Source organism: Penaeus chinensis, chromosome 13 (genome assembly GCF_019202785.1).
Source record: "Penaeus chinensis breed Huanghai No. 1 chromosome 13, ASM1920278v2, whole genome shotgun sequence".
In the NCBI taxonomy this organism is placed as follows: domain Eukaryota; kingdom Metazoa; phylum Arthropoda; class Malacostraca; order Decapoda; family Penaeidae; genus Penaeus; species Penaeus chinensis.
Window position 1 is genome coordinate 6,181,526 of NC_061831.1, and position 17,092 is coordinate 6,198,617.

The 17,092-nt window shown below is 39.3% G+C and overlaps 2 protein-coding genes across 4 annotated transcripts in view; both read right to left on the reverse strand.

Moving 5' to 3' along the window:
• The window catches only part of LOC125031439 (matrilin-3-like), a 12,117-nt gene extending 7,377 nt beyond the window's left edge, over positions 1 to 4,740 (reverse strand). For both annotated transcript variants that reach the window (XM_047622175.1, XM_047622176.1), the window contains exons 1-7: positions 4,631 to 4,740; positions 4,107 to 4,237; positions 3,769 to 3,843; positions 3,553 to 3,669; positions 3,122 to 3,196; positions 2,162 to 2,257; positions 87 to 212 (exon numbers count right to left, since the gene is read on the reverse strand). In XM_047622175.1, the coding sequence (XP_047478131.1) occupies positions 87 to 212; positions 2,162 to 2,257; positions 3,122 to 3,196; positions 3,553 to 3,669; positions 3,769 to 3,843; positions 4,107 to 4,230 (613 nt within the window). In that variant the 5' untranslated portion in view covers positions 4,231 to 4,237; positions 4,631 to 4,740. The remainder of the gene's footprint in view (positions 1 to 86; positions 213 to 2,161; positions 2,258 to 3,121; positions 3,197 to 3,552; positions 3,670 to 3,768; positions 3,844 to 4,106; positions 4,238 to 4,630) is intronic.
• Positions 4,741 to 8,251: 3,511 nt separating this feature from the next.
• Positions 8,252 to 16,852, reverse strand: LOC125031437 (stAR-related lipid transfer protein 13-like). 2 transcript variants are annotated; one of them, XM_047622171.1, is made up of 16 exons: positions 16,574 to 16,852; positions 16,187 to 16,351; positions 15,691 to 15,897; positions 15,353 to 15,494; positions 14,829 to 14,963; positions 13,636 to 13,744; positions 13,332 to 13,460; positions 12,993 to 13,206; positions 12,668 to 12,863; positions 12,262 to 12,392; positions 11,955 to 12,122; positions 11,571 to 11,761; positions 11,167 to 11,319; positions 10,768 to 10,893; positions 10,367 to 10,546; positions 8,252 to 10,138 (listed from the first exon to the last, which is right to left on the reverse strand). In XM_047622171.1, the coding sequence occupies exons 1-16, from the start codon at positions 16,835 to 16,837 to the stop codon at positions 10,024 to 10,026; spliced, it is 2,625 nt and encodes an 874-aa protein (XP_047478127.1). In that variant the 5' UTR covers positions 16,838 to 16,852; the 3' UTR covers positions 8,252 to 10,023. The 2 variants fall into 2 exon arrangements, with proteins under 2 accessions (XP_047478127.1, XP_047478126.1); XM_047622170.1 differs by having other exon boundaries at positions 13,636 to 13,747.
• Between the last annotated feature and the right edge of the window lie 240 nt (positions 16,853 to 17,092).

Consider the following 17,092-nt stretch of genomic DNA (forward strand, 5'->3'; position numbering starts at 1 on the left):
ACACACACACATACACGCATACTTCCCTCCCCCCTCCCTCCCCCTTCCCTCCCTCCCTCCCCCCCCCCCCCCACAGACACACGTACCGACGCAGGGGAGGTCGCCCCCCCCGACGTGCCCTCCGTCACACAGGCAAAGGAAGCTGCCGGCGACGTTGATGCAGTTGGCGCTCGGGTGGCACGTGGCATTCCCGAGCAGGCACTCGTCCACGTCTGGAATAGGAAGGGGGGGGGGGGGGGTTATTTGTTGTTGTTGTTGTTTTTTCTAATTGTTGTCGTTTTTGTTGTTATTTTTTTTTATTTTTTTATTTTTTTTTATTTTTTGTTGTGTTTTAGTGTTATTATTATTTGTTTTACTGTTATTTTTTCGGCTGTTTCTTTATTGTTATTATTTTCCGTTATTTTTTACTTTTATTATTTTTTGCTATTTTTATATTGTTCTTGTTCTTTGCTGCTGTGGGATGGAGAGAGGCGGGAGGGGGGGGGGATGGAGGGAGGTTATGGGGGCGAGAGGGAGCTTGTGGGGAGAGGGAGGTGGAGGGGTTGCGTGGGGGAGAGGGGGAGAGGGGAAGTGGGAGGTGGGGGATGGGGGAGTGGGGGAGAGAGTGGGGGTGGGGGAGAGGGGGAGAGGGAGGTGGGGGATGGGGAGTGAGGGAGAGGGTGGGGGATGGTGGGATGGGGGAGAGGGGGGAGTGGGGGAGGGATGTTCGCGTGTGGGAGGGCTGTGTGGGGGCGAGGGGTGGGCTGTGGGTAAGTGTGTTTTCTCTCTCCTTTCCTTTCCTTTATTTTATTTTTTCTTCTTTCTCTTTATCATATTTTATTTTATTTTCCTTTCTATTTATCTTATTTTAATTTCCTTTCTATTTATTTTATTTTATTTTCCTTTCTATCTATTTTATCTTATTTTCCGTTTTCTTTATTATCTTTTTTATTTCATTTTAATTTTCTTTCTCTCTATTTTATTTGATTTTGTTTTCATTTCTCTTTCTTCCCTTTTCTTTTCTTTTTCTTTTCTTTGTCTTTATTTGGTCGTTTGACTTTCTAAGTGTACTTGTTTGTCTGTTTGTTCCGCATGCGTTTGTACAAAGATAGATAGATAGATAGATAGATAGATAGATAGATAGACAGATAGACAGACAAATAGGCAGATGGATTGACAGATAGATTGGTAGATAGATAGTTAGACTGATAGATAGATAGATAGTTGTGTGCTTTTGTGTGTATGTATGCATGTGTGTGTCTATCTAGGTAGATAGATAGATAGACAGAAAGATAGATATATAAATATATATAGATAGATATACATACATATATAGATAGATATATATACATATACACATATGTGACACATAACATATCTTCAACCATAACAAAAACACAAACATCAACTTAAACGAAAACAAAAACAAAAACAAAACAAAAAAACACAAAGCAATAACAAAAATACAAGAACCAAACAAAAACAAAAACAAAAACACAAGCAAAAACAAACAAAAACGAAAACACAAATAAATCACAAAGACACAAACAAAAAACAAAACACAAACAATAAACCAAAAAGAAAAACAAACAAAAACAACCGCAATAACAAAAACACAAACTAGCAAAACAAGAGCACAAATATAAAGAAAAGGCACCAAACAAAAACAAAAACTAAACACAAACAAGAAGACAAACATAAAGAACAAAAACAAACACAAAGAACAAACACACAAACATAAAGAACAAAAACACAGACAAAAACATGCAACATAACCACCGTCTCAAAACACAAAGACGAAGGAACAAAGACTCGACAATCACCTCGAGAGCGAGGCAAGTGGATGTGATAGACCGAAATAAACAGGATAGACAAGGGAATTGCACATAAATTGGAGGGGAAAAGGGGGGAGGGGTGTACAGAAACGAAGCCACAGACAAGTAACACTACATATTACGGACCACACAGACAGGAAACGCAATAGACAGGAAACGCAATAGACAGGAAACGCCACGGACTGGAGACGCCACGGACAGAAAACGCCACACACAGGACACGACACAGATTAAAGACATCACGCCAGAAACAGACAGACAGAAAACGCCACAGACACGAAACGCCAAAGACAGACCGAGATAATAGACAGACTAATTGCATAAGACAGATGAACCAAGCACCGTACCTGTCATGAGCGTGTAGATGTCCATGGCTGTTTGTCGCTGGATGATATCTAAGATGTCGACCTTCTTCTCGAGCTCCTGGCGGCTGCGACCGGAGGCTGTGGGTGGGTGTCGATCGGGTGAGCAGACGCACACAAGGACGTAAATAAAAGTACGCACGCTATGAAGACACATATGATGGATATAGCGAATGCACGCACGTTTGAAGTACACGCCTACGCCATACGCACATGATGTATATTTAACCGAAAGATACACATGGCAGAAAGTCGAAATACACATACGCTTAGAACACACGCTTACATGTACACATAACAGAAAATATAAACAAACACGCATAAAACGCACAAATACAAGTACACATGATAGGAAATACATTGAACTGAAATATGAATGAACACATGCTTAAATTACACACATACATATAAACATAAACGAAAAATAGACACTACAGAAAATGAAAGTACAAACACATAAAATACAAATGCATACACGCTTAGAATAGATTCATGTACACCCGTGACCCGCACACATCCACGTACACATGGCTAAAAATGTATATAATATAAAATCCAAATACACACTTGCTTGAAACACACACATACCAGTACTCCTGCCCAGACACATACACACAGCCACCCACAGACTTACCGCACGGACTGAAGTTGTAAATATACTTTAGTCGGTTGCGAAGATGGAAGCGGTCTAGAATATTCTCTTAAGAAAAACATCATAAATATCCTTAATTAATTACTCATACTATACCTTGCGTTATAATATCGACAGTTCAAACAAAGTTAAGACGAGAAAGTAGAACGGAATGGAATCCTTTATAAGACTTTGTAGACGATCCAACTCTAACCAACTCTCAAGATTTGGCTTGTGTAATAGTTTTTTCTTTTCTTTTCTTTTCTTTTTCTTTTTTCTTTTTTTCTTTTTTTGAGTATGCTGGGTACACTCACCTTTGTATTGTTTCTCCAGAATTTCCAGCAACTCTTGAAATCTGGATGCTACAGTCGCCAGGTAATCTTCAGTCCCTGGAAATGAGAAGAGTTCAAAGTTTTATTCGAATCTGATTCTCTTTTCTTCTTTTGTTTGTTTTTCGTTGTTTGAATCTATTTTTGTTGATGTATCTTGTGCATTATGCTTATATTTGTGTCTCTTTCTGTCTGTCTGTTTTTTTTCTGTTTGTCTTTCTCTCTGCCTGTCTGTTTGTCTGTGTGTGTGTAAATGTGTGTGTTTATGCGAGTGCATATGTGTGTACGCATCATCAGACCCCTCTATGCACATAATATTCAAACATCTTTTTCCTGTTTCCCTCCTCAGAACCATCCCCACGCCAGGGACAAATCGTGTAAGCCTCTCCCAAAAGACAACGTACACAGAGACTCACCAGCCATGAACTCTGCCATTTGGCGATCACTCTCCTCTCGCCTCGTGTCCATCTGCTCGATCTTCGTGGTCAGTTCCTCCACCTGCCTGCGTGTGATTTCGACTTGGTGGATAACGGCTGCATAGCCAGTCGAAAAAAAGAGAAATTAATTTGGTTTCTTTTCTTTTTTTTTCGATTCATTATTTTATGAACAATAATTTCATTGTACTTATTTACCTGTGTGTTGTTTCGTCATTGCTTCTTGGAGTCTCCTAATTGTCGAAGTTAAGGTAGCCAGTTTATCGTCGATGGCTAAAGATTGAGTTCAGATGTTAGATATACAGGAAAAAATAATACACAACCCTATATTATATATACATAATACACAACACTATATTATATATACATAATACACAACACTATATTATATATACATAATACACAACACTATTTATATATGAAATACAAAGCACTATGTGTGTATATATATCATATATATATCATATATCATGTCTTCACTGATTTTCCTTTTTGATAGAACACAATTACATTACACTTCACACACGCCCGTGTACCTTGCACTTTCTGGAGCTCCGTCAGAATTCGGTCGTTGGTTGGGCAGCAAAAGAGCGTGAGGTCAAAGTCCTCAGAGGCCGCAGACAAGGTCACCAACAGCGTCTGAACAAGGAACAACTTCATGGTGTTGCTGGGAAAAAAATGGTGCTCCTTGTTTATTGGTGTTTTAGTTTTATAGGCACATTTAATTGGTCGAAATGGTTTGTTTACATTTATATACATGCTCTCTGCATCCCCCCCCCCCCCTTCTCTCTCTCTCTCTCTCTCTCTCTCTCTCTCTCTCTCTCTCTCTCTCTCTCTCTCTCTCTCTGTCTCTCTCTCTCTCTCTCTCTCTCTCTCTCTCTCTCTCTCTCTCTCTCTCTCTCTCTCTCTCTCTCTCTCTCTCTCTCTCTCTCTCTCTCGTTTGCCTCAAGAGAGAGAGAGAGAGGGCCTCTATTTCCTTCTCCCCTTCTCTTTCTCCCTTTTCCTTCTACAAACTAGCCAGCATCAATAACACTTTTTTCCCTCAACGATTCACACTCACCGTCCTAAGCATCGGCGGAGAGGGGCGAATGCACTGCGGGCATAAACTACACCGTGGAGACTGCGGGCTTAAACAGCGATGTATTTATGTTGTTATCCTGCGCATCTTCCCTTGCACGATGCCCCTCCCATTCCACCTCCTCTCCTCCTCCTCCTCTTTCTTCTTCTTCTTCTTTTCCTTCTTCTTCTCTTTCTTCTCCTTCTTCTTCTTTTTCTTCTTCTTTCTTCTTCTTTTTCTTCTTCTTTTCTTCTTCTTCTTCTTCTTCTTTTCTTCTTCTTCTTCTTCTTTTCTTCTTCTTATTCTTATTCTTATTATTATTATTATTATTATTATTATTATTATTATTATCATTATTATTATTATTATTATTATTTTCTGCTTTTCTTCTTCTCCTTCTCCTTCTTTTTCTTCTTCTTTTCTTCTTCTTCTTCTTTTCTTCTTCTTCTTCTTCTTTTCTTCAACTTCTTTTTCTTTTCGTTTTCTTCGTCGTCTTATTCTTCTCTTTCTTCTTCTTCTTCTCCTTCTTCTCATTTTTCTTCTTCTTCTTTTCTTCTTCTTATTTTTCTTCGTCTTCTTCTTCTTTTCTTCTTCTTCTTATTATTATTTTTATTTTTATTTTTATTCTCTTCTTATTATTATTATTATTATTTTCTTCTTCTTTTTCTTCTCCTTTTTTTGTTCTTTTTCTTGTTCTTCTTCTTCTCTTCTCCTCCTCCTCTTTCTTCTCCTTTACCTCCACATTCACCTCCACCGCCATCTCCTCCTCATCTCCTCCTGTCCTCTTCACTTATGTATATATATATATATATATATATATATATATATATATATATATACATACATACATGCATATATTTATATATACATATACATACATATATGAATATATATATATATATATATATACATACATACATGCATATATTTATATATACATATACATACATATATGAATATATATATATATATATATATATATATATATATTTTTTTTTTTTTTTTTTTTTTTTTTTTTAACAGCCCTTCATCCCACTGCAGGACATAGGCCTCTCTCAGTTCACTACTGAGAGGTTATATGGCAGTGTCACCTTTGCCTGATTGGATGCCCTTCCTAATCAACCGCGGTTAGGCGCGCTAACACTTGTGCCACGGCGGTGACTTCCCCTACGACACCTGCGTTTGCCTTCTCAAGGCAATATGTCGGGGTTTTTTTCGGGCTCTTTCTTTCCTTTTCTCTTTATCTCCCTTTCTCCTTTTCTCCTTTTCTCCCTTTCTCCTTTTCTCCCTTTCTCCCTTTCTCCTCTCTCCTTCTCTTTTTTTCTATTTCTCTTTTCTCTTTTCTCTCTCTCCCTTTTCTCCTTTTCTTCTTCTCTCTCTCTCTCTCTCTCTCTCTCTCTCTCTCTCTCTCTCTCTCTCTCTCTCTCTCTCTCTTCTCTCTCTCCTCTCTTTCTCTCTCTCTCTCTCTCTCTCTCTCTCTCTCTCTCTCTCTCTCTCTCTCTCTCTCTCTCTCTCTCTCTCTCTCTCTCTTCTCTCTCTCCTCTCTTTCTCTCTCTCTCTCTCTCTCTCTCATGAACAGACGTGACGAAAGGAATAAAAGGATGAATTGGCCTCTTTTATCTGATTGGGAGATTTTTTCTAGATTAACGTTTTCCATATCAATGCCCTTCCTTACGTCATCTAAATCAGTTTATAGCAACATTTTTTTTTTTATAAAATGGAATCGAAATTAGCCTTATTGGAAATAGTATTGTATGATTATAGTGTAGATTGAATAGTTAATAATTGTTTTGCTAGTCCGCATTTTTAGTTAGATATATATGTTAAGTAATGATAAAGCTATGTCAGATAAGTCGTAGATATGATATACGGTAAAATAACGGACAGGGAAATAGAGGAGTTCCCCCTAACAGTAAGCCATATTGTAATAGAAAACGACATTCTCTTCATGGTAACCTAATTTAGTAAATTTCAATTATCCACCAGCTGCTAATTTAAAAGCTATGAATTATCCTTGGCTTGATGTTAGTCATAAAATGCTTTTTCGAAATTTCTATGGACGGTCATTTTCAGCATCATTAATTACGAGTGATGTGCTCCTGTCTTCCATTAAGTCATATACCTATGACTTATTTTGAGCTCTCTTCAGTAATAACTTTGTGGAGTCTCTTCGTCATCAAATATCCCCTGAATTTATCTTTCTATAAGTGCATATCATGTAGTTGTCAAAGGCCATTGTATTGTGAACAGGGATTTGTAACACATTCATGACTGCATCTTGACTAACACATTTCTCACAAGAAAGATAGTTTTAAATAATAACGATGAATACTCTAATCTAATAAGTTTGTACTTTTTTTCTAAACTTATTACTTATTACCCTTGTAAATCTTTCTGGCTGATTAACAATATGAAATAGTTTATCCACGCATAAGCTTCAAAGAAAACTATAAAACTGTACTATGTTTGCAAAGGCTAAATTTATAGGGGATACTTCTCCTTTTCTTTACAATTCTTCATTTTCTAAGATCAATAGAAAATATAATGATGAAGTTAAAGAATATATATTCGCTTCAAGCACATCATGTGGATAATGGCCAATTATCGTGTTAATTAAAAAAAAAAAAAAAAACATAAGAACAAATTGTTCAATATTAAAAATAAGCATATGTGAAAGACAAGCATTCTACTATGTTGATCAAACGTAGAAAAATCCAGTAATAGGTTCACTGAAAGATGATAATGATGATTAGATGTACCATAGTCATGAGTACAAGGGGATTGCATGGCATAACACCCCACCAACTTATTTTTTTTTTACGTATAGGTCGTTAATTCTCCCATGAAAATTCAACTGAGGGGAATAGGCATTCACAAGAAATCTCTGAAATCTTTTAAGTATGCTTCTTAACATTCCAAAGCTCACAGTGCCATTCTAAAGGGCCATTCGTGCTGCCCTTCCTCGGCTGTTGTAATTCTGATCGGTTTCCTTATAGTTACAAGATGTGTAGCAATTACTATGTATCAGTGTGTATAATCAGTGATATACTATTATAGTAGTACCATCATTCCTGCCACTTCATCTTTCATTTTTCTTAACTTATCCTTTTATATGTTTTAATTAGTGTTAATAAAAAATCCATCATCTCATACTGCATACATATATTAGATATAATAATTCATCATGTACTTATGTATATCTTCATCTTCTTGGGCTCTCTTCAGTAATTTCCCATATGGATAATTTGAAAGTGAGAGAAAGAGAGAGAGAGAGAGAGAGAGAGAGAGAGAGAGAGAGAGAGAGAGAGAGAGAGAGAGAGAGAGAGAGAGAGAGAGAGAGAGAGAGAGAGAGAGAGAGAGAGAGAGAGAGAAAGAGAAAGAGAAAGAGAAAGAGAAAGAGAAAGAGAAAGAGAAAGAGAAAGAGAAAGAGAGAGAGAGAGAGAGAGAGAGAGAGAGAGAGAGAGAGAGAGAGAGAGCGAGAGAGAGAGAGAGAGAGAGAGAGAAAGAGAAAGAAGGAGAGAAAGAGAGAAAGAGAGAAAGCGAGAAGGAGAACGAGAGAGAACCAAAACGCGACCCCCACCTTGGCATCCATTCATATTTATAGGGAAATCAAATAAGAAACAATTATAACTGATAATATATATTCAGCACCAAGAGGTACAACATGATAGGAAGAATTTTATCCTAAAGTTAAAAGTGTGTAGGTTTATAAATGTACATGGGTGACTGCAACTTACACATGTGACTCACAGGTCTATATGAGAATAATAAAATACAAAACAGACACATGTGGTACACTAAAACAACAGGTTATTGTATTAAGAGGTAACTGCAGATACAAAATGTATGTTTTACATTATCTGAAAAATTACTTACAATGTACAAAAAAAGATAACAAATCTTGTAAAGACTAGGAATGTTTAACTTTTGACAATGGAGCCAAAAGCATCAATACAGAGTATAATTTGCCTTCACTCTTTCGATTATATATTTTAACATATACAATATACAGTCTATATTCTTTAAATTGTAATTTTTGATATCAAGAACTCAAATCTAGTTTATGTAATTAATTACAAGTGACTGGTAATTATTACAAAAAACAATCATAAGGTATGCAGAATTTCTTTGCCTCCAAACTCAAGATGAAATATCATAAGCTCTGAGCAGCAGTGATTGTCCAATCTGGAATTTGCCGCTAATCAAGGCCTTTGTGAGTAATTGGACTAGGAGTGAATAACTCTGTAATTTTCTTTTTTTTTCTTATTCGAGAGAATGCTACATATAAGGACATAACAGCACCGTCGCCTCACTGGAAAGTTGCCTCTTATCTCCATTTTTCTTTCTTTTTTTTTTACACTGATCTGTATATTCATTTCATTTACCTTTAATATAAAAATGAGCTTTAGAAAAAGAGAAAAAAAACTATAAAGGAGATAAGAATATGTTTGGGAAAAGTATGCTTCACATACCTTAGCATACTGGATATAAACAGACATTCACACGTACTTACAATGCGGACATCCACACACGCACATATAGACAACTGTTCTTCCGTTCCAGCTTTCACCATGGAAGGCTCACAAGGATGGCAAATACATAAGACAGAAGAATACTATGTCAGTCACCTCAAAGAGAATTTAACACTTCAGAAACCACCTCTAATATCTAGAACAATGTCAATCAATGTATAAAAAAAATGATAAAACAAAGTGAAATGTACAATTACAGAAAAAAAGTAAAAAGAATAAAAAAATGATGTAACATCATTCACCCTCTTCATTTCATGCTAAGATGAATACCTTTACTTTTTTCCCTGAAGTAGAAAATTCTCTAAAAATATATATATATTCCACCTTAGATGAATCACTTCACAATGGTGAGCCGCAGAAGCACTTTGGTCGGTGCACAAAGCAGGTAAGAATACGTGATGCACAAAATATACACTTCATATTTGGTGGGAGACAAACATACAAAAAAGTCCCTTAAATGTGCAGGAATGTACACTGTGGTCCACGAAGTAAATTTTTTGGGTTTTCTCCCGTGCCATTATATAGACACCAAACAAACAAACCTTTCTCTTCTTTTACGTGTTGATCATCACAACACTAATATATATATCAATGGGAATAGAAATAAGTTTATATCTTTTTTTTGTGTGTGTGAACTTCTGGAAGCTCTGGGATTATCACATCCATTGTTTGTCAATCACATAGTTCACTTCTGGGGTACGATTAATAAGGTTTCACTTGGGTATTTCCAACACTATAAAAAAAAAAAATCCCTCAGATCATCTTTTTTTGCAAATACCATTGCAAAAAAATATTTGCAAATATTCACTCTTTTTATCAGCCTTAACAAATATTGTATATAATTTCTGTACAGTTGCGGGTTATTTACACTTTGCTCTCAGGTCCAACCGCATGGTGCTCAAAGCTCTGCCGGATACGCGAGAGGTGCGAGGTTGTGACGTGGCCGTAGACCTTGTTGTACCACTCTGGAGTACGCCCTCTGCAAACAGAACGAGTTGAGATTACACTACTGATTAATTGTTATATTACTCTATGAGATATGACAATAAGGAAGATTAATTTTAGAATGAGGTTCACATTTTCATATTGTCGAACTCCACTACCATAAAAGACTATTACACTTCTCTTTCAATATATAATTTTTTTTCTTTCTAACAATTCATCTCATCACCTCAGCCATTACACTAGTATAATAAGCCATCCTCACCTCATGTCAAGCCGTGATATGTGCGTGATCCTGGATTTGCCTGAGCCACATGGTTGGATAAGGTATCGAGAGGCCAACACTATGCCCCTCACGCTGCCCACGAGGATGGGGGCATCGGCATGCTCCACAGAGGTTTCTACAACAATGCAGGTTCCTCGGGCCAAATCACTTCTCCAACACCTGCAAGAATTATTGGGTTTTAGATTCTCTCCAACTTATCATAAGATTGGCAGTTATATTTTTAATTCATGAATAAGTAAAGTTACTACAAAAATACCTCTGCTATCTCAGATCTGAGCAATATGTAAATATCTTAATTAGCAACACCAAGCTCAGAAGAGTTACAATGAAGATCTAGCTCAACCATCAACTACGGAAAGCAGAAGATATGAAGCACTCACCTTAACACACAATAATCCACGGGAGGCCGAGGGGGCATGGAGTTGCACATATACTGGAAGACTTCAGCTTGACGATCTAACCGACTAATGACTCTCCACTTCAACAAGGAATCATCCCACAAGTGCCTAAAAGAGATGAGTAACTCACATAAGTACATAACAAAAGTAATATAAAAAAACAACAGGCACTAAATACCCTTTCCATACTACAGGGTCTGTGAATCTGATAAATATGCCAAAAAGAAATTTCTGAATTAAGTAATCTTGTATGATTTTTTTCAGCAATGGCCCTTAGAAGAGTTTGTGTACAGCTGATATACATACAAACCTAGAATTCTAACAGTTCATTTTTTACAATGAAGAAAATGCTAATACATGATAAATCAAAGGTATGCTCACCTTTCTCTAATGACACGGTTCAGCAGTTCTGATGGAGGAGCCTCTACTTCTGTTGTTGCTCGCCACAGCCTTAAGGGGTGACCATCTCCAACCTTGCGATAAAGAATCTCAACGTTGGGGTCTGTGCAGTTCATGTGTACCCAACCTCTGGATCTGTAGGATGAAGCAGAAAATTGTAAAATGATGTATATGCATTAATAAGCGTTGACATTATATTCTATTATTCTTTAAAAAGTAGGTTGTTTTCTTATATAAAAATGAGGAAATGGATGCTTTGGTAACAAATCTCCTGATTTATAGAAAAACCCATTCTCCTGAGCTATAGTAAAATCCATGGTATAAAATGCATATCTCATTCATAGATCACATACTTCCGCAACCAACAGAGGCCCAAAACCACTCACTTGTCTCTTGCTTCTTTCAGTAACGATGTGATACAGGCATTCATGTAGGTTGACCAATCTCCGTCCACACTGGCCACTCCCGGAGATCCCACAACACCTAGGTCCTCAAGGTAAACTGGCTGACTCTGCTCCAGGTACGTGAACCGGCAGTTGGACAGCATTTCCATTGGCACACACTGGAGTTGGCTGACCTGTTAGAAGACACAAGAGAATTAGATACATTTTTTTTTTTTTTTTTTTTAGGTATAATAATTATTTATATCACAGAAAATTCTCATTCCAATGCAACAAAGACAGAACTTGAAGTATATCAGTAGTCCAACAATATAGATCTTGAAATTGAATTCATGTCATGGCCTTTACATCAACCAAAAAACAGCTTACCTGCTGTATCATTAGAGTAAGACAGTGGTGAGCTGCCTTGTTTTCATGCAGATCTCGAGGCTCAGGAGTACCTGTCGCTCGTCGTCTCAATGGACTGGAACCCGAAGTCCCAACATTGAGGTGGAAAAGGGAGGGGGCCAGGCACACAGCCAAGTTGCTAGCATGCATCTGAAAAAAAGAATTGGAAGGTAAGTAACTGAAATCATTTTTTAATCACACTGACATGAAATTTGCACTGCTGCTATTATGTAAATTTCGAAGTATTGTTTTTATACTATAAATATTCAAATTATTGTGACAGATTTACCTGATTCAGATGGGAATTTGCTGCCACATCAGCAAGGAATGTGAGAAGCACCTTTAAGACTTCACGGTTCTCATCCGGCAACATAAGAATAGCACACTGAAGGGCCTCAAGGCGATGTTCAACTGGCAGGTCTGTAAACGAGAAGCAGGGATTGAATATAGGGTATACATTGATATATATATACACATACTATATACTCTTTAAATATACTATTAGATATGTTATATTGGATATTGAATAGTAAGAGCAGCAAATAAATTAAGCAAAATTACTTGTTCTGAGTCAGTTTACAGACAGTTTTTGGCTGCAAATATTGACAAGCTTATCAATAAATATAATACAGGTATATAAGAAGCTCAAACACAATAATGATTCCAACAAAATATTTACTAGGCATAAAACTTACATTGGAAGATTGCTATGAACATTTCTGAGAGCTTGTTGGTCAATAACACTTCAGGCAGCTCCCTGAAGTACGTTTTGACCATATCAGCTATGTCACAGGTACCAAAGTCCGAGTACTGAATGTTCTCTCCCATTTCATGTAACTCTTGCAGCTTCTGAATGCGGGATCTCACACCAGGTTTCCTAAAGATGCCGACCTTAAAGGGAAAGAATTCACTTTGTTGTAAACAATAGCTTTGGATACATTTGTTACATTTGGATATTTCTCTTCCTGTGGTTCATTTCAACGTGACTACAGAGTAAATGGCTTCTAGGTTGCAATTTACCTGATCCAGGCTTGAAGTCCTGAGATACTGCAGAGCTGCTTGGATTCCAGAAGGCAGTGGTTGTCCTGTTCTTTGAGCAATCACCAGGAGAGGCACACCGAAGACCTGCCTGTCGCGGTAGTCAGGGGTCTTCATTTTGCGCATGAACTTTGGCAGTTCCCAGTTCCACCCACTGCGGTTGCTTGGGCAGTACCTTTCCATGAGTGCAGTCAGCCTGGTGGAACAATGCACAAAATTATCATTAGAACAAAAAAAATTAACATGAAATATTTCACACAATTTATTATGAAGTTCCTCTGTTAAATTGAGTCTGTAGAGTATTAAGGATGCAACACTTACCTCAACAAAGCTCGTTTTCTTAAGTGCAGCATCTGTCCACTGCTGAACCCATTAATCTGTGTTCCGTGCTGGCGCACAGACTGCTGGTATGATTTGCGGTTGAAACTGTGCCATCTGTCCACGGTCACTCTAAACAAAAATAAATCATACAGATTAAAATCATACAAATACTTTTTTACAGTTATATGAACACAGAGTATATTGCACAGCCTTAATTTCTTCTCTTTTTTTGCACTGGAATATTCTTCATTATCTATTCAAAATAGCAGTGTACAATGTATTACAGGCAATCCTTAAATCCTACCTTCTCTGACAGGGGTCTTCGTTCTCGTCATCATCGTGAGTGGATGGTAAAGGCGAGTCTCTGCTCTCTACTGTGCACTCACTACTACCTGAACCTTCATGCGCACTTGCTTCTGGAAGAAAGCGAATGCCTATTAATGAGGAACACATTGTCAATAAAGACTAGTTTCATTATGTATGATTTAGAATGGATGATAATATAATAGAAAATAATTTTGGAAGTTAAATGCAGTAAGTTGGAACTCGGTGAGAACTTACTTTGAGCATAACAACAAAGCCACTGGAATAAATCCTTTGCAAAACTAAGGTCTGGGCATAAGTGTTTTAGCAACACTGCTAAATACTGTTCAATAGGATCCATAATTACAAAGGTCACAGTTTCTCTGAGGTAAATTATTCACAGCGCTAAATAAAATATCAAGAGGTACACTATCATATCCAGACCCAGAGCCTGACATGCCCAGAACGGAACATAAAGCACAAAGATGCCTGCACCGCTGTGCGTGCAGCTTCCCCCACCCAGTGCCAGATACAACTGCAAGCATCTCCCTCCATAACATGATGCCGCCTATGCCAAGATCCTGAACATTCCCCTAGAGACACGAGTTGCCAGATACCACAAAATACCAAGGGAAGAAATGGCAGATATCATGTCTTATATTTCTTATCTATCTCTTCAACATAGTTACTGCCTTAATAATTAGCAACTTTATCCTTAGGGGGGGGGGGGGGGGGAGATAGATTAACAAATAAGAGAATATTTTCTAAATAACAACCTCTGGCAAAGCCAAAATTGCAGGTAAAGCTACACAGTCCAGTGACTCCTGCCTAGCATAGTGTACTCAAGTGTGAATTTTAGAACACAAATATAAGATTACTCCTTTGCACTTCTTAAACACATCATCACATTATCATGATTAATATGAAAATACCCCAAAAAATGTATACAAATAAACTAAAATAATCTCTATACTGATTACTAATATGAGCAAATACATGACCAATAACAAAGCTGTCATATATCTATATACATTTATAGTATTCTTTTAAAATCCTATACCTACTGAATAATTCCCAATAAAAATAATACAAAAAAAAAATTCCCTTGCCTATCTTTATTATCCCAGTTCCAATCAAGTGCAATGCCTCCCCTTTTTTTTACAACTTCATCAAGAAAAAGTCAAATGAACATACCAGAATCCATGGCCTCAGGTTGGTAGTCATGGTAACTCTTGTTGCATATGATGAGGGGGACATTGTCATACACCGAATGCCTCTCCTCGTCCGGGCTGGGGATGGGCGAGACGTTCTCATCGTTCTTCTCAACTCCTGGGGAAAAAGGGTTATATTAGCACCTTTGGAATGGTGGGGAGGGGGAGGAGGGGAGGGGAGGGGAAGGGAGGAGGGGAGGGGAAGGGAGGGGAAGGGAGGGGAGAGAGGGGGGGAGGAGGGAGAGGGGGAGAGGGGGAGGGAAAGGGGGAGGGGAGGATCAGAGGGGGAAGGGGAGAGAGAGAGGGAGAGAGAGGGAGAGAAAGAGAGAGAGAGAGAGAGGGAGAGAGAGGGAGAGAAAGAGAGAGAGAGAGAGAGAGAGAGAGAGAGAGAGAGAGAGAGAGAGAGAGAGAGAGAGAGAGAGAGAGAGAGAGAGAGAGAGAGAGAGAGAGAGGATGATTTACTTTTCTCATATAGTGCACGACACTTCACAACCTCGTCTCTCTTACCTCCTCTAATACTCGAGAGAAAGTGCTCCCTGGCGGCCTGCGAGTCCTTCCCGTAGGTGAGGGAGCCGGTGTGGCGCAGCTGGCCCTGCCTGGAGGGGCGTCCTGACCCCGTCTTGCCCGCCCGCTTCTCCGAGCCTGTGGTCTGGAAGGGAAGGGGAAGGAATGAATAAAAAGAGCGAATACGAAGAATGCATATAAAAAAATGGTACAAATGTGATGTTTTTTTTTTATATTATTCATTAGTCTGATGTCGGAATTCAAGGAGAGAATGAGAGAACATAAAACGCGACCATGTCCTTCACAACATTCTCCCTCTCTACTCTCCTTCACATTCTTACCTGTGCCATCTTGTTGGAGTTGGCATCCGTGAAGTAGTGTCTCCAGGTGGGCGGCGAGCACTCGGAATCGCTGTACGCCCCTCCTCCGCCCCCCGTCTCGCCCACCCCGTGCCCACTGCCGCCCCGACGCCCGAATCTCTTGCGTCGACGCCACCGGAACAGCGGCGTCGAGGTCTGCGAGTGGTCGGAGGCTAACGAGGAGGAGTCCTGCGCCGCGAGAGGAGGGAGAGCTTTGTTAATACTTGAGGAGAAGGGCTACTGCGAAGGGGCTGAAGTGTTTTAAGTAATGAACATAAACACAGAGGCTAGTTTGATGTAAATCAGAATAGGGAAATGGTTTAAATACGCTAATGAAGGACGTCAAAACTTCAATCTTCAAGTCAAGATAAAGTCCCTGATATATACGACGGATGTCCGAGATCTACCCATGCATCACTCGCCTTGAGATTTAACGAACTGACGTGGCAACAGTTGCTGCCCAAAGCCCCCAACTCACCTCGCCCGGGGTCGACTGCCTGGCCTCCCTGGGGTGCGAGGAGCACACCGTCATCGTGGAGGTGGTGGTGGAGGCGCGGCTGGCGAGCTCCGGAGACGCGTCCAGCGAGATGTCGACGCAGCCCATCTCCGCCACCTTGGCCTGCATGTCGGCCTCGTCCACGAGCTGGGGACGAGGGGGATTTTCTATTACAAAGGGACACTCTGGTGCGGTGGAGCACTTATCATTATTGTTATTATCATAAAGGGACACGCGTAAATAAACACCCGATAAAAGTGGACATGATAGATAATAAACACTTCTTCGTGAGTAAGTTCGAGAGGAACATGCTCTCCCCCCGCTGATCCCAGCGCCTCGATGTCCAATCCATCATCGCCACAACCTCACCTTGGGGCCGCTGATGACGACGCCGTCCCTGTTCTGCCTCTTCTTCTTCTTGTTCTTAAGCGACTCCATCCTGCGCAGGAAGGCCTTGGCGCCGTCCCGCAGCCGCTCCGAGCCCGACCTCTTGAACTGGCCGAGGAGGACGTCATCCTGGATGTCGAGGCCCCGAGGCTCCCCGGACCCCTTGCTGTCGCCGCCTGAAAGAGGGACGCGGTGAGTGCTGGGTGTGTTGTGCGTCTGTTTGCTAGACACTATCTTAATTACCATATTCAGATCGCAAGCATAACATCTACTGGTGTCAGGAAAAAATAAATCACATCCGAGTAACCCACTTTGTCTGCGTCTTACAACTTTTCTACAATAATGTTAAGACACAAAATGTAAACACACACACAGAAACGAAAATAATTTAATCAACACTATTTCACACTCACTCTAAAACGGAAATATCACGCCTTTTCGAACAACTCACGTTCACAACACACACAAATAAGAGATGTATAAAAAATCACGTCCCCACAG

Excerpts from the sequence above, each read along its gene's own strand:
- LOC125031437 (XM_047622170.1), bottom strand. The coding sequence starts at position 16,837 with ATGGTAATTAAGATAGTGTCTAGCAAACAGACGCACAACACACCCAGC. Across the intron at positions 11,762-11,954 it reads TTACTCTAATGATACAGCAG|GTCAGCCAACTCCAGTGTGT; the intron begins GTAAGCTGTTTT and ends GTCTTCTAACAG. Across the intron at positions 10,547-10,767 it reads GTGGATTATTGTGTGTTAAG|GTGTTGGAGAAGTGATTTGG; the intron begins GTGAGTGCTTCA and ends TAATTCTTGCAG.